The 22,268-nt window shown below is 36.3% G+C and overlaps 1 protein-coding gene across 5 annotated transcripts in view; it reads right to left on the bottom strand.

Moving 5' to 3' along the window:
• The window catches only part of PLEKHG7 (pleckstrin homology and RhoGEF domain containing G7), an 83,817-nt gene that overhangs the window by 22,710 nt on the left and 38,839 nt on the right, over positions 1–22,268 (bottom strand). For all 5 annotated transcript variants that reach the window (XM_074271158.1, XM_074271159.1, XM_074271157.1 and 2 more), the window contains 7 exons: positions 21,586–21,729; positions 16,680–16,775; positions 14,804–14,905; positions 12,223–12,336; positions 8,943–9,117; positions 5,001–5,116; positions 3,890–3,983 (listed from right to left, as the gene is read on the bottom strand). In XM_074271158.1, coding sequence (XP_074127259.1) covers positions 3,890–3,983; positions 5,001–5,116; positions 8,943–9,117; positions 12,223–12,336; positions 14,804–14,905; positions 16,680–16,775; positions 21,586–21,729 — 841 coding nt within the window. The remainder of the gene's footprint in view (positions 1–3,889; positions 3,984–5,000; positions 5,117–8,942; positions 9,118–12,222; positions 12,337–14,803; positions 14,906–16,679; positions 16,776–21,585; positions 21,730–22,268) is intronic.

The following is a 22,268-nucleotide window of genomic DNA, read 5'->3' as shown; positions in this document are numbered from 1 at the left end:
CACTAAGGCATTGCTGGTGGAGTTGTAAACTGATCCAATCATTCAAGAGAGCAATTTGGAATTATGTCCCAAAACTATAAAACTGTATATACCCGTTGATCCAGCAATACTACTGCTTGATTTATATATCCCAAAGACATGAAAAAAGGGAACAGGACTTTTTCATATAAAAATATTTATAAGCTGCTTTTTTGTGGTATCACAAATCAAATTGGAAATCAAATCCATAAATTGGTGAGTGGCTAAATAAACTATATTTTACAATTGTGATGGAATATTATTGTGCTATAAGAAATGACAAGCAAGATGATTTCAAAAAAGCCTATAAAGACTTACATTAACTGATGCATAATGAAGGGAACAGAACCAGAAGAATGTTGTACACAATAATAGCAATATTGTCTGATGGAGAACTGTGAGTGATTTAGCGATTTTCATCACTACAGTGACGAAAGACAATCCTAAAGGATAAATGATGAAGCATACTAACAGAGAAAGTGATATTGATTGAATACAGCCTTTGAGACATACTATTTTTATCTTTTATTGGAATCTTGCACAAAATGGCTAATATGAAAATGTTTTATATGATTGCTCATGTACAGTCTATATGTGATTGCTAACATCTTAGGGAAGGGAGAGATGTGCTAGGATGGGAGAGATAGAATTTGGAATTCAAAGCTTTAAGTAAAAATTTTAAAGAAAATTGGGGGAAAAAAGAAATTCTCTAGGCAAGGAATTTTCTAGAATTCTTTCCATCTTTGAATTCATGATTCTGGGGCTTTTTAGAAATTCTCTAAACAAGGAATTTCTAGTCTCTCCATCTTCTGGCAATCCCTTAGATCCCCAGCACATAACTAGAATGTATGAGATAGGTTGTATGTGAAACCAGGTCTCCCTGGCTCTGAAGCTGGTTCTCTCCCTTATATTCTATAGGCATTTTACAGAAGAACATTTTGGAAATTTGTTTGTTTCTTTACTCTATTGTTATTAAAATAGAATTAACTGAAAACAAATGGAAAAAAAAACCCTACATTGTTTAAAAAAAAAAAAAAAAAGGAAGATGGATTTTTTTTTAGGGGGGGGGTGGAGTAAGAAGGAAAATCTCAATAAATGATAGATATCTCCAAGAAACAAAGAGGAAATTCAGAGTAAACCAGAGGATCTCCAAGTCAGTAGTACTTTGTGAGAGATGATGGTGGTGATGGTGTAATTGATGATATGGGAACTTGAATATCTGGTATTGAGCAGTCACATCAGCAAGGATTGAATGAATTGAAGAAATATAACTCGGGTAGGGGAGGGAAGAGGCCCAAACCTGTGATTTCATTGAGTGAATTTCCAAGTCTTCCTTTCCTCTGTAATTTAAAAATCTGTGAGACAGACCTTAGATCACATAGACAGTCTGGTTCAGAAGCTACACTTGAATCCAGGTCTTTCTAACCCTTAAAGTCATCCCTATCTATTATCATATAATGTTTTTAATCTTCGAAGATTCATTTTGTTTGTTTCAGTCTGGAAAAACTCCTGCTCTTTCAATTTGTTTATTAAATTCAGAGATGAGATAAGTGGTCCCACTGCCTGCCACCAAAGTCTGAGTTGGCACAAACTAGAAAATCAACAACGAGTCTTCCAGAGTTGGACTGGGAATTATTTACTTTAACTTTTATTCTTTTACTGTCAGCACTTTGTATTACTACATCTCTATTTTTTGTCTTTCTATCCTTTAAAATTTTAAAAACTATTTTATTTTTCCAAATACACACAAAGATGGTTTTCAACATTCACCTTTGCCAAACCTTGTGTTCAATATTTTTTTCCTCCCCCCTCACTAAGACAGCAAGCAATCTGATATAGGTAAACATATGCAATTCTTCTAAACACATTTCCATATTTATCATGTACAGCTCTACATTTTAAAGAAGAATTCTTGACTACAAGAGCAAATACCTTATTGAAGTCTCCAATGAGTATGGCCCTCCTTGGATACTCATATTCTGTAGGTATCTCATTGACTCAAGGACCCCTTATAAGAAAGCTCAACTGAGGATTTAATGCCAGGCTATTCCAGGGCCCTATTTTGGGTCCTATTTCTCCCTCTCATTGCAAGAACAGCAAATTAAGATTAGTCATTAATTTGGTCGCTATTTTCTTTTACTTTTTAAAAAAAATCATTGCCTTCTAATATTTGAGAAAAATAGGAGCTTTATAATCAAAAGATCAATAATTCCCAAGTAATTTTTTTAAAGGGCAGAATGATGCCGTAAAGGCATCTTTGTTTTAGGCGTCAGAGTGACCTAAGTTTAGATCTTGGCTCTGTTACTGCCTCTGTGGCTTTGAGGTATAATTAGGTATAATAGAGCACCAGGTGTGGAGTCAGACAGACCTGAATTCAAATTCGGTCTAGTTTTGTGACTCCGAGCAAGTCATTTAATCATATTTGCCTCAGTTTTCTCATTTGTAAAATAAATTGGAGGGGAAAAAAAGGCAAGCCATTCCACTGTTCTAGCCAAGAAAACCCCAAATGGGGTCACAGAGAGTCAAGCATGATGGGAAAACAAATATGGGCTTGAGCAAGCTACTTCTTTCTGTATCACAGGCTTCTCTTCTGTTTAATGAGGATGTTGAGGTATCAGGGATGTATTATGCTGTTGCCTCTGAAAGAATTCAGGCTCAGTCTCCTACCCAAGCAAAAGGCATTTTAATGAGATTTACCCACTCAGTGGGCTGGCCAAGCTCCCTGAAGGAGTTAGCAGTGCAGCAAAGCAAGAGGAGGATTTTTATAGAGTAAATGGAGCCTATTATAATCACAAAATATGTAAATTATGGGGTTATAGGAGGAGTTTGCTAACATAAGGGAGATCCTAAAGCCTCATTGAAACTGCACATGCTCTTATCCAGAATGCATACAGAAATGCCCACGTGGGGGGTATTAAATTTATCGTAATGATATTATAACTTAGCATAGGTTCACCTAAGGACAGCAAAAAAGGGGCAACTGAGCAGGCACCTTGTCAGGGGAAAGATTTACTGAGGGTTGCTGTCCAATGTCCTGTTCTGCATCCTCTTGGTGCTGCTTTCTTATTGGCTGATTTCGGTGTTATGTTTTGTGGTAATGATCACATGGTAACCTGGTGATGTGGTTACAGAATATGTTGGCTTGCTCATTATTCTAGGGAGACCCATGATTTATGTAGAGCTGGGTTGGACTGGGGACATCAATCAGAATCTCATAAAAAAAGATTGGACAAATTTCACCTCCGAGGTCCTTTCTAGTTCTAAATTAGGATCCTCAGTGTCATAAAATATGCAGTAAATCTTTCTCCTCAGAGTCCTACAAAGTACTGGACTTTGATTCAGAGCTGGAAGTGACCTTAAAGACCATTGAGTCCGCTTCCCCTTTCTTTGTACAGATGTGGGAACTGAGGCAAAGTGACTTTCCTAAGGTAAGACAACTAGTAAGTGCTGCAGGTGAGATTTAAGTTTGGTTTTTCATGACAGCTTCAGTGGGTTGATTACCCAGCAATCATAGTGAATTCAGACAAGCTTCTGTTTCTTGTTCTCTTCATGACTCCATTTGGGGTTTTCTTGGTAAAGATCCTGGAATGGATCTTTCATTTTTACATTCATACACTAGCTCATTTTTACAGATGGGGAAACTGAGGCAAACAGGATTAAGTGATTTGCTCAAAGTCACACAACTACTAAGTGTCTAAGATTGGATCTGAATTCAGGTCTTTCTGACTGCTGATATCTATCTACTGCACCACCTAGCTGTGCCGGGCTCTGTTCCTCTTCTCCTTCAAATGGGCACCAAACCAAATAGTCTGATTTTCTTACCAGCTCTAAAATAGAAAGTGTTGGCAGTTTAAGGAAAACAGTTCATTACCTGCGAGAGTCAACTTCCCTTCGTGAAGGAGGTGTCTGTTGGTTGGTGATAAGATGTTGTCTGCCATGTGTTCCTTAAAAATGTGTTTTAGGCACTTCAAAAACAAGAGAGAAATTCATATAAAGCTGTAGAAGAGGAACATCCTAATTATATAAACTTAAACTAGGCTGATACCAAGGTATATACCTTGGGATACTCTGGAAGGGAAGGGAACAAGAACTTATTACGAGGCTACTATCTACAAGACACAGTACTAAATGCTTAGGGACTGTTGACTAGTGGTTTTATACATCTAGAAAAAACATACAATTTAGTATATCCAAAAAAGCCCTCTGTCTTCCCCATATAAGATAAGCCTTAGATAGAAATCATACTACTGGCTCACAATTCCCATCTGCAGAACTGTAACTAGTACAGGGCATCTAGGGCTTTATTCCAGGATGCTATATTTACAGGTTAGCACTTGAAGTCCTTTAATGTACCCCATTCCATCCTCTATGGCAAGTGACCCAGGAGGATACAAAACCATAGAGCTAGACCTGAACCATAGAGTGTAGAACTGAAGACAGGAATTCTTAACTTTTTGTGGTTTCCATGGATACCTTTGGACCCTTTCTCAAAATTGTGTTTTTAAATTTATAAAATGAAATAAATAGAATTAAAAAGGAAACAAATTATATTAAAATACATTAAATGGATTATTTTAGAAAAAAAATACAATTTTATGGATTCCATATTATGAACCTTTGATCTAATTTAATACTAATTTATAGATAACAAAACTGAAGCCCAGGGAAGCTAGACTTGCTTACAATCTCTCAGATAGTAAGATACAGAAGATTTGAATTCATGTCCTCTATCTCCAGAATATTTTTTCACCATACCATACTGCTTCCCAAGCCATGTCTTCCTGTAATAATGTGGTGTCCTACCAGCCAATGAGGTTATCTTTCATGTAACATGCCTTTAACATAACTTAGGGTTCTTGTCCTGGCTAGGACTTCTTGGGGGCTTCTGTCTGTTTCACTACTTGGTAGCAAAGAGACTAATGGATAATTTTCTTCAAGAAAGACAAATTCACAGAAAGAGATGTCAATCGCAGTAGCCATACCTCTGGTATGAAGAACCTTTTATCTCGATCCCAAAGTGGAGGCCATACTATGATCTCCTGGAGGTATCGAAACTTTTGGAAATTGTCCAGCCATTTTACTTTTCCTTCAAGATCACCTAAAACAAGAAAAAAAATCTGCCTCCCTTATATGTGTATTTAACATGATACATGCTGCTACTTGGTCTTCATGGTCACCTCTGCCTAAATCACTCCCTACTGGCCACTTGGTATCTTCAGCAGCTTCCGAATATTGGGATTACTCTTTATGCTAAAGAAAGCAACTCATTTGTCTAAATTTGTCTCTTGTTGAGAGCAGTAAGTCTTTACTAACACAGTTCAACAAAAGGAAATAAATTATGTATTGTTACCCAAGAAATATTGATGTCATTCTAAAGGGGTTATCTGCTCTCCCTGGGAAGAAAACATTGCCCCAAATTAGAGGAATACAAAAGTTGAAGATAATGAGGCAATTACTATTTTTATGTTATGGGGAATAATAAGTTGAAACAAATCCATTATTTTTCCTTTGTGGATTTGTATGCATTTCTCAAGACTATTTTTATTGCTTTGAAAGATAGGAGATGATGCAATCTCATTTGGAGAGATGGAGGACAATCCATAAACCCATTAACCCATGAGACTAGTGGAACTTTCAGAGATTACTTCAACATACTGGGAAGATGAAACCACTTTTAATGGATAAAACTACATTTGAAATCCTATCAGTTTGATAAGAAATTATCCTATATTAAATGTCTTCCCTACCAGAGAGAAATCTACATCTCCCTCAAAAACTTATCCTTCACATAAGAATAGTCTTGTAAACTACTGTCTGCAACATCTCAACAAATTTCTTTTTATTCCTTGGCTGGATAAAATTCAATTCAAGTAGCATGTAAGTAGAATGAGAAGGAAAATAAATCTTCAGGATTAGAAAAAATAATTTGCTAATTTTGATTTGCAGCTCTCGTAAGGGAATTACAACGATAAGAGTAACAGCGACTTTGTACAATGGCTAATTGGAAACTTTGGAGAGCTATATACCATTTGAACACTCTTGAGAGAGACTAACACATAAGCACTTAGCTTAAATCACTCAGAATGTCTTCATTTTATTCAAAACTTCCCATTATGGGAAATAGAAATGAGGATGGAAGCCATTATCATCTTGGCTCAATTCAATTTTTTTAAAAAAATTCAGTAAACATTTATTAAAAATCTAAAATTCAGAACCCCCATTCCCAGACACTAAGGTGGACACAAAATTTATTTTATTGCACATTCATATTAGAAGGATATAAGAATATTAAATATTCTAATATTATCCAAATTCATTAGTAAAACAAAGAATTATATAAAGTTTTAGAGACAGCAATGGCGTTAGGAAGGCCTGGACTCAAGACCCTCCTCTGACTCAAAATGGCCATGTGACCTTACCCTTGCAGTGTCTGCAAACTTTCTTAGAGTATTATTGAAGAGAATTTATTAATCTCCATTAGAGAGCCAGCATTTATATAGCATTCTAAAGCTTATGGAGCACTTTACATATATTATGTCATTTCATGTAAAGATATTGAAACTTTTCCTAACATTTAATTGGCTCAACAAACAAAATTTCTCACTGTTGTGGTACAACAAAAGTAGTCAATCAATCAATATGCATTTAAGTACCTACTATGTGCTAGGACTGTTCTAAGCATTAGTCAATCAATCAATTTTAATTTATTTTATTATTATTACCTATTATTATATTATTATTACCTATTATGTGCCAGGCACTATGCTAAGCTTTAGACATCATTAGCTAATCAATATGCATTTATTAAATACCTATTATGTGCCAGATACTGTGCTAAGCGTTAGACACCATTAATCAATAAATAAGCATTTATTAAGTGATAACTATGTGTCTAAACATTGTGCTTAGATTTAGCTAAGTCTTATCTAAGACAGAGTTCCTGCCAAGAGATGTGTTTATAGGTAGGAAAGTTGAGTTTGGAGTATAAATGCAGAGAGGGGAACATAATCTGAGAAAGGAGATCGGGTTTAGTTTACAGGGGGATTTAGGTTTCTTTGATGATTAGTTCATGTTCAGAGGTTTTAGTCTAGGTAAAACAGGATTTGGAATTGTTGGCATGTCAGTGCTGGGTTTTAGTGACCTAAGCAAAATGACAAATCAGTCTATATCCTCAGGAAGAGCTGTTGATCGTTACTGGCTTTGTAAGTTTTCACTTGGAAGTTATAAACAAAGTACCTTCAATCCTCTGGGAAGTGATGCTTTTCCTGCCTCCATTCACATCTGAAAATCTGAGCTGGGGATCAGACCATCTGGGCAAAGCAGTGACTGAGTTCTTATGAGGTTAGAGAGGATGTGACTCAGACCCATTGTTCTGAGCATCTTTGATTCATAAGGAGATCAAACTTTCTTCCAAGTTTCCTAGCTCCAAGGAATTCCCTTGCTTGAATTGACCTCAAGTCACTGGCTTTCTCTTCTAGGGAAGGTGAATTTAAGAATCAGGATTGAGTTTCCTGCCTTAGAAAGTAGCAGTCTAGAATCATGAAAATTGAGTTCTGGGCTTGGAATTGAGGAGAACTGGATTCCGATCATCCTTCAATCACTTACTCTCTTTGTCTCCCTAAGCTTCTGTTTTTTCCACTGAAAAATGGAGGAAATGCTATCTGAAATTCATTAAATCACATCTCTAGAGGGAGAAGGCAACTCAGAGGTCTTCAAATTCAACCCCTTCATATTACACATGAAGAAACTGAAGCACATTGAATTCAAAATTATGGAAAAGGAACTCAAAGACCATGCACTTCAGCTGCTTCATTTAGACAAGAGGAAACTTAATTCTGTGGCTTTCAAAGTCATAAAGATTAAGTGAGAAGGGCTTTGTGATGAATGAAAAGTTTGAGAGATATATTTTCTGAATAATTAACAATCCTTTTATTAATTATGGCTAGAAGATAAATAATAAAAAAGTCATTTGGCTCCTAAACCAAAGATGGATCATAATGGCTTCTTGATGATTATATGTCCTTGGAAGAATTAGTTTTCCCAATTGGTAGCAATCGATTGATTGGTTAACAATTAATTAGAAGAATGAATATTATAATGAGAAAAGACCTATTTTAATGAGGGCCTGGTGGACCATGACTTTGTATCAATTACTCTCAGACCACCCCCAGCCTTAGGCAATTTGGACCAGGACTTTTTACCTCTTTTCTCCCAGGTAATTTTTACCCACCCCTAAAATATAAGTATTAAAAATAGGTATACCAATCCAACATTTACTGAAAATAAATCATAATTTTATGACCCCCTACACTCAGTTAAGTGACCCCATATGTTTTAGTGACCCACAACTTAAGAAACTTTGATCTAGACAACATATCTACACCTCTTCCCTCTTCAACCCCCAAGCCTGAGTAAATTATGGACTAGAATTCAAACAGGTAAATTCTTTGTAACATTTTTCTAGTTGGGTGGGCAACAACTCCACCTGGATAATGTGGTCTAGGTGGGGTAAAATTTTGGGCAAGATCAGAGATCTCCTTAAAAGACTGGACTTTGAATGAAAAAATAGGAAAAAGGGAAAAAAATCCTGGATCTCCTCAATAATTGGTTATTTGACAATTATTTCTCTCAGACTTCAAACACCATCTAGTCCAAGCCTTTCATTTGGCAGAGGGGGAAATTGAGGCCTATAGAAGTCAAAATCATAGCTTTAAAATGGGAAAGGATTTCAAAGACTATTTTACAGAGAGGGAAACTGAGGCCCAGAGGGATGTGGTTTGTTTAATCACATAGAGAGTAAATAATAGAGTCAGAATTTTTATGCAGGTCTGCTTAGTCTAAATATTTGTTGCTTTCATGGTAATTCTATTCCTCCTAGACCTTCACAGGTCAAGTAGCTTTCTGTACAAGTCCCTGGTACTTACGAATAGCCTTCTCCACTTTTTCCTTGAGAGAGTAGAGGGTAATTTTCTCCCTAGCATCGATACTCCTTTTCCAAATGTTTTTCAGGAGCATCGGGTACCTGGTCAATCGGTGCAGGGGAGTTACCAGCAATTCAGAGAGGTGGAGTCGTTTGCACTGGTCATGCTTCTCACACCACTGCGGAGTACAAAGCAGAAAAGTGGCTGATCAGAAGATGCTTTCCCAGTCTGGACAAACCTGGAAGAAGCTCTTTCAAGCCCCCATTGATGGAAAGGGAACAGAAGAAGCTTCTAGGTTTTATTCACTGGTGAGAGATTGTCCCTCTAGCAACTGCCTTGCAAACACACAATGATCACTGAGTGAATATTGGTTGAGTCAAATTGAATTAGCTGTGGTCACTTCCTGAAGCAAATGAGAAAGTCCCCAGAATACAAGACCTTGGATCATGGCCCTGGTTCTTCATGTCCTAGGGACAAGGCTTAGGATGTAGGACTGATGAATTGGTATTTAAATCAAATATGAGAATGAATATTCATCTGTCCCAATTTATTGTCTTAAAATACAGCAAAAATGCTTTCTTGGACCTACATCATTTGGCCCTTTATATGACAGGCACTGTGCTGTTTGCCAGGATAAAAGAAGAGTAGGAAGAAAAACCAAATATTTCACTCTCTCAAGAAGCTTACATTCTAATGGGGGCGACAACATGTAAATAAAAAATGAATGCATGAATAAGTATCTACACAGAGAGATAGAGAGTAGATGGAAGGAAATCTCAGAGGGAAAGCATTAGTAGTAGGGGAGACAGGATAACAATGGATAAGACTAGATAGTCTTGAAAGACCACAAAAGAAACTAAGAGGAAGTGAGAGGAATGGGAGACCAAGCCCTCAGTGATGAAATCCAAGGTGGGCTCAAGTCCCTACATTGGCTACAGATGCAGAGTTCACATAAATTAATCCTTCATTATGGATGTAAACAAATGGCTTTGGTTTTTTCATCCTTTTGTTGTTCAGTCATTTTTAGTCATGTGTGACGAAAACCTCATTTGGGTTTTTTGTTTTTTGATAGACACTGGAATGGTCTGTCATTATTTTTCTCCAGCTCATTTTACAGGAGACTGAGACAAACAGGTGAATTGTCCAGGCTCACATAGCTATTAAGTGTCTAAACCTTAGATACTTTGAATTCAAGTCTTCCTAACTCCAGGGCCAGCACTCTAAAGTATACAAAGCACTTAACAGGTATTATTTTCATTCCTGTTTTATAGAAGTATTAACTGGTAACCCAGAATGGTTAAGTTATCTACCCTAAAACATATCATTAATAAGTATCAGAGGCACAGTTTGAATCTCATCAGCCCTTTTGTGATATTTTTCCTATTGGTAACTCTTTAGTTCATAGGTTGTTGCCATTGACATATTGGTAGTATTACCCATTATCTTGTTATATTTCCTCCCTCCTCATCTCAGATTAAATGTAAATAATAACCATTTCTGCTTTGGCCAGAAATCCTAAGGACCTTCCCCCTTTTTTTTTTTACAAGGTAAAAGAGGAGATCCTTTACCTCAATTGCTACTTTGCTTTAATCACACATTGCAGCCTCAGTCAGACAGACCTTTTGAAGACCTTAGCTTATAAAGGTTTCCCATTTCCTCCAGGGCCATCTCCAGCCTTCTTGAATTATATCTGGCCACTGGACCAGATGACTCTGAAGGGGATAGTGAGGCAGGTGACTTTGCCCAGCCCTCTCTCACTTAGATCCAATTCACTTGCATGTCATGGCTTCATCTCCCTGATGTCCTGGTCCTTTTTGAGAATGAAAGATAAACACTACCTTCTCTAAAATTCTATAGATAGGGAATCAAGAAGCCATCTTTTGATACTGTCACTAGCTTTGGGCTTCCCTCCCCTAAAAGAAACAACAAAATGTAATGAGTGCTGGATTCAGAGCCAGATACCCTGGATCAAATGGACTTGGTAGCCTCTAAGGGACCCTATGATCCATAACCCTTGAAGACCCTAGACAAGCTAGCTTTCAAGGAGATTTGGTTATCATTAAAGATGAAGTTTGTTCAATGAGTCTCACCCTTGGCTTGAAGGATTGAGTTTTGAACAAATACTGCAGTCTAGCAGCCAAACCAAGGGGAGAATTTTGTCAGCAAGATGATGTCATTTCTAATTTGGGAAACTCTAATGGTCTTGGTGGGAGCTGTCAAGTCCTTGAAATGCTGCAAATTTGAAGGAAGGAAAGGTCAGGTTTCTTCCCCCCAAGTCTCGCTCTTGCCACCCCATGAATCCACTGAGGGTTTCTCAGCACATCAATAGCTCAACATACAGCAGAAGACTTTCTCCCTCCCTCCCACCAAGTCTCCAAGGTGATTTTTTGGCAAAGGCTTTCTTGCAGCTGCAGGGAAGGGTTGTTTTTTTCTGGAAAGCTTTGGATCACTCCTCCTCCTATCTGCCTTCCCCTCCCCACCTCTATTCCCACTCCCAGAACAAAACCCAACAAAAGATCTTTGACCCAGCGTTGGCAAACCACTCTGCAGACTTAGAGAGTCAAACATGGCGAAATGAAGCCAGAGAATGTCGTTTCAGAATTTTTGTTTGATTGTTTTAATTATGCCTGGTTCTTTGTGGCCCTATTAGGAGTTTTCTTGGTAAAGATACTGGAGTGGTCTGCCATTTCTTTCTCCAGCCCATTTTATGGATCAGGAAATGGAGGCAAATAGGGTGAAGTAACTTGCCCAGAATTACACAACAAGATACTGAAGTGGTTTGCCATTTCCTTCTCTAGTCCATCTTATAGAAGAAAAACTGAGGTAAATAGGGTTAGGTGGCTTGTCCAAAGTCATGTCCAGTCTCTATTTAAACTTAGGAAGCAGAGAGAGATTGCGGTCCACAATTTAGGAGACATTTTGGATTATATTTTCTCCATTCCCTGAAATTCTTCCTCTTCCTTCCTTCCTTCCTTCCTTCCTTCCTTCCTTCCTTCCTTCCTTCCTTCCTTCCTTCCTTCCTTCCTTCCTTCCTTCCTTCCTTCCTTCCTTCCTTCCTTCCTTCCTTCCTTCCTTCCTTCCTTCCTTCCTTCCTTCTTTCCTTCCTTTTATCCCTCCTTCCTCTCTCTTATGGTTTTTTCCCCTGTATTTGACTTATTTATGTGAATTCCTTTTTCCTTACCTGCACTAAATACAGATATGATCAATCCTCATTTTTTATTAACCTAAAAAAATCTTAGAACAATGGAGGAAAGTTCAGAAAAAAAGTTATGGCTCACATCACCTTTAAATAGATTCCAAAATCTTCTCTCTGTCTTAAGCTCTCGAGATAGAAGATGGCAGAGGTATAATTAAGGCAGTAAATCTGGTGGCTCTGACAGAGCCGTCCTCGGAAATGCTGTGGGAATAAAATATAGAATTATAGAAGTCCCATGAGCAAACAATACATGTCAGTGGGAAAGCAGCATCACATAGATCTGGCCTCACGGTCAGGAAGACCTGGGTAGGTGACTCTGGATAACACATGTCTCCTCTCAATGACTTGTGCAACTTCTAGACTGCAAGTTGGAGAACAGAGTGGCTCATTTTGCTTATTGAAAATTCTTCCTAGCAATTAAATGATAAATCCAGACTAAAGAACACTCTCTATATTTTGACCTACAGAGTCAAATAGTTTAAAAAGTCAGTAGAAAACTGATAATTGCTTAGAAAATGCTTATTCAAGTTTTTGTTATGCTCAGGGCACAAGAGAGTGAAGTTGGCCAAGTTCTGAATTGAGAATTAGAAAGATATCTAGCCTTGGAGACTTATTTCATGTGATCCTGATCAAATCATGTAAGCTCAATGATTCTCAGATATCTCTAAAGGATGTACCTCCAAAAGATGTAGTACACTGCCATGGAAAAGATGCTATATTTACATTTTGGATCATTGCCCAACCCTTTCATTCCTATATCATTTGGGGCAAGCAGCTTCATCTCTTTTGAGGCTCTTCCTTCTGTTTATCTTTATCATGGACTAAATAACGGTCTCTTAATCTATGATCCCATAATCTACTATGTCACAATGGGTGATGATCTGCCTTAGTGGAGAGAGTTCTCACATCGGAATATGAGATGGAATCACAAAATATTTCCTGTGCTGTCACGTAGTCAAAATATTTTTAAAGATACTAAGTGGAGATATAAAAGATAAAACATGTGTTCTGTCCTCAAAGAACTGAGGCTTTAAGCAACTGGTGAAAAATAATGCAAGCCAGGTTTGAAGCTTAGTGTCATCCCTGTCAAGAAATCAGGGCATAATCTGTTAACATCAGTTTCTCTTGTTTAAAGCTTATTTGCATATAGTTGTTTGCATGTTGCCATCTCCCTTAGAGTGTAAATTCCTTGAGGGCAAGAACTATGTTTTTGTCCTTTCTTTGTGTATACAGCCCCAGGCACATAGTAGGTGCTTTACCAAATGTTTGTTGACTGATTGACAGAAAGGATGGAAATTATTCTGACTATAGCATTTTAATCTGAATAAAAGCAATGGTGTTGAGCAGTGCATAGGGTAGCAGATTAAGAAAGGATTTAAGACATCATTGATTGATAATAAGACTCTTTCATTTTATGGTTAAGAAAACAAGACCCAGAGAGTTAAATGTTTTGCCTCTTGTTGCACAGCTGTTATTATTCACATGCAGATCTACTTACTCCATGTTAAGAACTCTGTCCTCCATTATAGCCTGTCTGCCTCTACTTCAAGGTTCTTACTTTACAGGATAACATACTTCTATGTTGGAATCCAAGTTCTTTGATTTCCATTCTAACCAATCATTAAATTAATCATTAAGCATTTATTAAGTATCTATTGTATATCAAACATTGTGGCTTTCCACCATCACAACTGCCTTCAGCTCATCAGAGAAATTTTATTTATTTATTTTTTAATAAAATCTTAAGTAAGAACTGTATTTAACACTTGACTAGCTAGGTACCTAGTAAATAGAGAATCATACCAGGAGAAAAGAAGGTCTGATGGCAAAACCCACCTCAGATAATATTTACAAGATCCTGGGCAAATCACTTAAATAATCTCTTTGCCTCAGTTTCCTCACCTGAAAAAATGAGGATAGTAACTAGCACCTACCTCACAGCATTGTGAGGATCAAATATGATTTTATATATATATATTTCCCTCTATTTATCTATATCTATATAAAGTACTTTACAAACCTTAAATTACTACATAATTGTTAGCTATTATTACTATGGCTATGTGTGTATGTACGCATGTGTGTATGAATATGCATGTATATGTATGTGTATATTGTTTATATTGTATGTATGTGTGTGTATACATATGCACATTCTCAGCATTTGGTTCAGAAAAAATGAAAGCATCTATAAAGACAGAGCTATGGTTCCTTTTTCTTTTAATTTTTTTCTTTTTCCCCTCTATACCAGACACAACAGCAGAATCACCGGGGGCTGTGATGGATTTTAAGTTTTGTTTTGTTTCCCTGGGAGAAGCTGACACTTTTCTCGGAAGACCGAGTGAACCATGTAATTAGTAAGCTTCAAACTCTTGCCCTGAATATTGCTCAAAACTGAAGTCATTTCATAAACTGGGGGATGCTTTTCCTAGGCATTCAGATTTGTGTGTTAATAAAGTATACCCTAAAGATGAACACAGTGGGAAGGCAAGTCTGTCTGCAGATTACATTTGATGGTTTTGATTGGGGAGAATGGGCTGATTTTTTTTCCCCCATTCTGAAAAAAATCTAGAATTGTAAATGACTCTCAGGGAAGAGGAGAAGGATGTACATGGCGACTCCATTGCAGGAAGGTTGGGGATGTCAAGACCTCTCTCAGATATTTTACCTTGGACAGCACAGAGATGAAATCCATGGAGGATGCAGAGCCATATGAATTTATGTAGTCCTTGATGGTGCTGAAAAAACAGCTCAGAAAGCCAAGACTGATCTGTTGGCAGACAAAGGAAGGGACAATGACTTTGATTTTCTCATGACCTGAGCTCAGGCTTGAGGAATATAAATTCAATGAAGACAAGTGACCTTTTTGATGGTTCCTCCAAGACAACAGTGATAATGGACCAATAGGAATCAGTGCTTTTTTTGGTTTATTTATTGATTGATTTATTTATTTAAGTGAAAGATCTATCTTAAGAATATGTACTTAGGAATACAGTTTTTTTGATATATAATGGCAGTCTTTGGGAGGTATTTCTAGTTACTTAAATATTACTTAAATATGGAGATATGGAATAAGCTCAAGAAAAAGGGTAGCTAACACTTGTAGTCTTGTGTAATGGATTCCATCTCATGAAATAAAATTACATGAACACCATGATTCCCTTCTTATTTTCCTAAATCTTCCCTTTTCCAAGATAATAGGGATGATCCTCTCTTCCCAAGTTGGCTAAAACCAGACAATGTTTCTTTAGCATCAAAACCCACTGTCAATCACAAAACTTAATTTATTTGTGTATTTGCTTAATTTATTTATTTGGTGGCTTACCCATATGTAAACACTTATATTATTGTGTCCATAGCAACATAAAAGTTTCATATATTATATACTCTACTGGAGACTGCAAGCTCCTTCAGGGCAGGAGCTATTTCATTTATGCTTTTGCATTCCTAGTATTTGACACAATCACTGGCTCTAAGTAGATTCTTGTTGTTCTGTCATGTCTGACTCTATATGACGCCTTTGAGATTGTCTTGGTAAAGATACTGGAAAAAAATTTTTGCCATTAATTCTTCTCCAGCTAATTTTACAGATGAGGAAACTGAAGCAAACCGGGCTAAGAGACTTACCCAGGGTGACACGGGCAGTAAGTGTCCTAAGATGGATCTGAACTCAGATTTTCCTGACCCAGGTACAATTCTCTCTTCACTGAGCCACCTAATTGCCCCTCTTAGGCAGCTGTCCAAACTGTCTAGAGTCAGGATGGTGCCTCAAGATACTTATTGCCTGCATAACCGTGGGCAAGTTATTACTGAATGTCTTTTAACTTCACTTTGTAAAATGTTACAGTACCTTTCTAGCTTTAACTTGGTGATCCTATGCAGTGATGTGCTAGATCACTATTTCAATTGGCTTATGAGAGTTGATTCTTCAATTTTCAGTGTAAGCATTTATACTTCAAAAATTGGCTAAAAACAAACTTCTACCATGATCCATGGTAAAGTCAGGGTTTGGTTTATTGTTTTGTTGATTTTCTAGACTTAAGGAAATGACAAATAAATAATTTAGATTAAACTTAAAATACATCTAGTGTACTTTTCCCTTTTGGAAAGCTTGTTGTTAAACATTTACCAGCATATGGCACTCAGAAATTGGGAATTGCTTGTCATCCCTATATAATGAGGCAAGTTGAAATATTGTTCATATTTTCTTGCTGTATTGATAACTTTTTTTTAAACAATTGCCATTTTGTATATACTTATCCCTCTCCTCTTCCTTGTCTCCACAGTTCTGCTTTTGCAACAAAGAAAAAAGATCAAAGAAAACCAATCACTTATGATAGCCATATCCTGCAACCATAGCTCTATACATTTTCAGAGGAAGAAGGGAGTTGTGAAATATACCCATATTTAACTTGCTAAAATTCCACCCACTGGAATGGATAAAAGCTTGAAATCTTAAAGTACTTTCCATGAGTTGTAACAAATTATCTTTTTGCCACATTTTGCCTGAAGTCAGTTTCCCCCCCCCCCCATCGTTTCCTCACCTGACTTAATTCTTCAAGGTTTGCAAAAAGTCTCCATATATCCACATCTAAGAGGCATTCATAGTTTTGCAGGTATTTGAGTGTGTTCATAAAGACCTAAGAAAAACCCCAGAGAAATGCCCATTATTCCTGCTTTATACATCTGAAACTTCTCATTTGAGACTGTTATACTTCATCTTCCTTTGTATTGCCTTAGAAAATGATTTAGAAGTGCAATTTTCACAATTTCAGAAAGTTACTGTATTAAAATTCAAGGTCCATTCTGCTTCATTTCAACATTATGGAATATATTCAGATCCTACTCTTTGATATGGAGATCTGGATACTAAAGGGAGCTAGATGATGGTCTTTTCTTTTTCTTTTCTTTCTTTTAAAAAAATTTAATAGCATCTTATTTTCCCAAACATATGCAAAATAGTTTTCAACATTCACTTTTGCAAAAACTTGTGTACCAAAGTTTTCTCCTTTTCCCTCTCCCTCCCCCTTCTCCAAGACAACAAGCAATCCAATATAAGTTAAACATGTGCATTTCTTCTAAACATATTTCCGTATTTGTCGCATGCTGTACAAAAAAAAAAATCAGATAAAAAGAGAAAAAAGCATGAGAAAGGAAAAAATCAAGCAAGCAAACAAACAAACAAACATCAAAAAAAAGGTACAAATACTATGTTTTGAACCACATTAAGTCTCCATAATTCTTTCGCTGGATACAAATGGTACTTTCCATTTGTCTGTTGGAATTTCCTTGAATCACCTCATTGTTGAAAAGAGCCAAGTTCATACTTGATCATCATATAATATTGTTATTACTATATACAATGTTCTCCTGGTTCTGCTCACTTCACTGAGCATCAGTTCATGCAAATCTTTCTAGGCTTTTCTGAAATCAGCCTGTTAATTATTTTTTATAGAACAATAATATTCCATTACATACAGCCATAACTTATTTTGTCTGATAGTATTTTCAAGAAAAAAGAAGCTACTAAAAGGGAATAGATTTGGGTCCCTAGCAGCTATCCCTTCAGATTTTTTCTTGTATCCATCAATAAAAGTGAAATCCAAGGTGGAGAATATAAACTTGTTTTCTCTTCACTCTCTTGCCTATAAACTAGGAAACATCCTCTCTACATCTCTTTATTTAAAACTATAATGGACTTTAAATACCATGTTCTAATTCCCTAGTTTTATAGATAAGGAAATTGAGACTCAGAGGGCTATCATAACCCAAGATCATGATGCCAGAAAGACAAAGCAAGATTTGAATCCACATCCTCTGAGTACAAATCCAGAATTCTTTCCATTGTACCAATGCTTAAAAGAATGAATACCAGGGCAAAAATATGTAACTGTCCTATAATTGGTATTATATATATATATATATATATATATATATATATATATATATATATATATATATATATATACACATATATATAAAACCACCAATTATATCTTGTGGATTTATCTGTTAATACATTAATACATTGGGGTATAATAGACCTGGACATGAATTCAACCTTTGATGCTAACTAAATCTGTGATCATGAACTATTTAACCTCAGTTTCCACATCTATAGCTGGGGTTTTCAATGCCTTGAGTACTGATTTCAAAGGATTATAAAATTTAAATGAAATAATGCATATAAATTTATTGTTCAATTGTTTTTCATTTGTATCTGACTCTATCTGACCATATCTAAGATTTTCTTGGCAAAGATACTGCAGTGTTTTGCCATTCTCTTCTACAGCTCAATTTAGAGAGGAGGAGACTAACACAAACAGGGTGAAGTGACTTGCCTAGGCCCACACAACTAGTAAGTTCCTGAGGCCACATTTAAACAAGGTTTTACTGACTCCAGGTCTGGCTTTTTATCCACTGTACCACCCAGCTGGCCAGTAAAACATTTTGCAAAATTAAAAGCACTACATAAATATTAGCTATTATTATAATGCAAAGAAAACTGGATTTGAAGGGGAAAGACTAGTTTAAAATTTTTTTCTACCATGCACAATTTTTGTGACCTTAAGCAAATTATTTTGCTTCTATGGTTCTCAATTTCTCAATTCTCAATTTCCTCAAATGTTAAATGAGAATCTTGAACAAGTTATCCTCTGAGTTCTATCCTTAGTAATTTAGTGAAGAGAGTACACTGTCTCTTTCCTTTCACTCTAATGGTATACTCTGCCTTCAGACAGAAATATAACAGGAAAGCAGAGAGAAGAGTCAAAACCTCTGAATTCACTGATCAGTGCACCACACTATCCCTATGTCCTAATGTTCAGGGACAAATCCTGCCCTTTATGTTCTGGCAGGGATAAGAAAGAAAAAGAAAAGAAGAAGTCTTTTCTTTTCCTTATCCTCTCCCATCTCCTTTAGGCCTCTATTACAAATGATCTAGTGGAGATTTCTACTGAATGAGAAGTATGACAGCTGTCATTGTTTCATAATAAAGTATTTTGTAAAATCTGAGTTTTAATTGTGTGTTATGGTAGAAAGAGTACTAGCTGGAGTCAGGGCTTGAGTTTAAATTCCAGCTTGGCTATTTAGCTCTTTGTGACTTTGGGCAAGTCACCTTTTTTTTTTTTTTTTTTTTTTTTTCCTTAATCTTTACTTTTTTCATCTGTAATATGAAGGCATTGGACAGCTACCCTCAAAACCTCTTCCAGCTCCAAGATCTAGGAATTTTTGGCAAGGTTAAGGAAGCTATTTGGTGTAGAGAAAAGAACTTTGGAATTAGAAACACAGAACTTAGTCCACTTAAACCTAGAGAGATTTTGTCCCTAGAGAGATTTCTTACCTTTCTGAACCTCAATTTCTCATTTGTAAAGTGCTGTATTTAGATTGGATGACCTCTAAGATCCTTTCTAGTTATAATATTCTGTGGTAGTGAGACAGAAGATGAAAACGACTAAACTTTTTTCTAAAAGACTATATCAATATCACCTTGAAGAAACATCATCAGTGAAAATGTTAGAATTAGATTAAAAGGACAACATATATTCCAATTTCAGCACTCTTATTTAACATGTGGAATCTAAAATGAGTCATTAGACGCCTTAGAACTCAGGATCCCCTTTCTATAAAGTAAGGGAGTTAAACTAGATTGATATGAATTCTAAAACTAGTTTATTCTCTCCCTTTATCAGGAAATGCTAAAATACTCTTATTAACATAGTTAAAGCAACCATAATGTGCCCAGACTTCCATCTTTAAGATGCTATGAAGAGATCCAAGTTTTTCTGCAATGTCTTTAAGATAGTCTCAACATCTAAATATACATCCTTGTTCTCACCTTTATTTCCCTCTTCCCTCTAGAAACCCCAAGGTTATGTTTCCTCTATAAAAGATGTACTTATGATGAAGATTTTCATTGAAACCTTTGCAGGACTAAATTTGCTATGAAGGGCTTTCTACTTCATCGAATTTTCCTTCTAATGGTTCCTTCCTACTGGATAATTGTGAGCTCTACTAGGGAACTCATCTTTCCTTAGTTAATTCCTGGAAAATATAGTATAACTTTGTAATAATCTGGATGTCTGGTCATGGTTGTTTCATGTCACAAAATGAATCTCTATTATTATTGCTCTCCCAAATCTATTTCTATTTACCATTCCTGGTGCCTATTTTACCACATCATAGATATCTTCTAATGCATTCCAGCTATTTATGATCCTGTCATTGCTTTCTTCTTATTAAGATACTTTGATTTTGACAAACTTTTCTAAATATATTAGCTCATTTGGTACCAATAGCAAGCCTGTGAGATAGGTAGGTCCTATAGATGTTGCTTGTTATCCCTATTTTACAGATGAGGAACTTGAGGTTCAAAATGGTACTTAACTGTTTACAGTATATGGCATTCTATTTTCCTTACTCCATGTCTTTGTTCCACCTGCAGGAATTCTCTTTCTTTTCATCTTTGCCTATTGACATTTTTAGGAATAAATCAAGACCTATAATGTCATTACAGATAAAGAATTTCCAGAAGAGGAAACTAAGTCCAGATTGGTATCTTCTCAACAATTTACAGAGAGTTACCTTGAGGGTAATGAGAAGTTAAGTGACTTGATCAGGAATACACAGCTAGTATGTATTAGAGAAAATCAGATCTTCCTCTTTCTGAGGTCAGATTTCTTTCTTTTTTTCTTTTCTTTTCCTTTTTTTTTTTTCCTGAGGCTGGGGTTAAGTGACTTGCCCAGGGTCACATAGCTGGGAAGTGTTAAGTGTCTGAGACCAGATTTGAACTCGGGTCCTCCTGAATTCAAGGCTGGTGCTCTAGCCACTGCACCACCTAGCTGCCCCTGAGGTCAGATTTCTAATTTTTATGTTACACTGCTTCAAATCTCTCTTTGCTTTCAAGGTTTATTGTATATTGTTTCTTATAAAGCATCTTCTTTGATTTCCTCAGTTGATAATAGCTCATAATATGTGGTATTTTTAAATTTTCAAAACACTTTACAAATATCTCATTTGATCCTCAGCAACCCTGGGAGATAGATGCTATTATGATCTCTACTTTGCAAATGAAGAAACTGAGGCAGACACAGAATAAATTATTTGCTCAAGCTCATACTTACATAACTGGTAAGTGTTTGAGGCTGGATCTGAACTCAGATCTTCCCTAACTCTAGGTCTAGCTCTCTAACCACTGCACCACCTAGCTACAGTTGATAAAAGTCTCTCCTTAAAATTTTTCTGTTTTGCTTTTTTATATTTTACATTTTCAACTTGAGCACATGTTGTTTCTTCCCATAGAAGGCGAGTTTCTGAGGTCAGGACACTGTAGGCACAATAAATCCTCTCCAAATTTAATGAAATTATCCAATATTCTGTAAGAGCAAAGCTGAATCCCTAGGAGCTAAAGGAACATTTTGCATTTGTTAATGAAGTAAAACAAAGCATTACCATCTTAAGAACTAGCAAGTGATCTAAATAATAGGTGCATTCACTGGTGAAGAGTTCCCACACAGCTTCTTGCTGCTTTCTCAAGTCTGGTGGTTCACTAGGAAGCTTTTCATGTCTTTCCAGAACTTCTTCCCAGGTCTTATCCTATATGTGGTGAGAAAAAAGGAACAAATCTCTTATTTCACCTGATTGACCTGTTGTTTTTTTTTTTTTTTTAATTTTTGGGGCACAAGGAACTTTCAAGAATGTTAACAGACAACAGAAGATTCATTTACTCTAGATCTAGAGATTTTGAGTTCAAGCACTACCTCTGATATTTATTCCCTGTGTAAGCTTGGGGAACTCTATCTCCCTGAGCCTCTGTTTCCTCATATAGAAAATGAGAGCTGGATTGTATGGTCTTTGAGGTTTCTTTCAACTTTAGAGCTATGGTCTATGATTGACTTTTTCTCAATGATTACTCTAGGTATTACTTGTCAATTTATTTCCCATATTGCAAGGGACATATTGTTCAATCACATTTCAGTCATATAGTACAATATCCGGCCCATGTTCTTTTCCGATGTTTTAGGCAAATCTGACTTTTGGAGACCCTATTTGAGATTTTCTTAGCAAAGATACTGACCTGGTTTTCCATTTCCTTTTCCAGTTCATCTTACAGAAAGTGAGGCAAACAGGGTGAA

The sequence above is a fragment of the Sminthopsis crassicaudata genome, chromosome 5 (genome assembly GCF_048593235.1).
Source record: "Sminthopsis crassicaudata isolate SCR6 chromosome 5, ASM4859323v1, whole genome shotgun sequence".
Classification (NCBI taxonomy): domain Eukaryota; kingdom Metazoa; phylum Chordata; class Mammalia; order Dasyuromorphia; family Dasyuridae; genus Sminthopsis; species Sminthopsis crassicaudata.
This window is presented reverse-complemented; position numbering and strand designations above follow the sequence as displayed.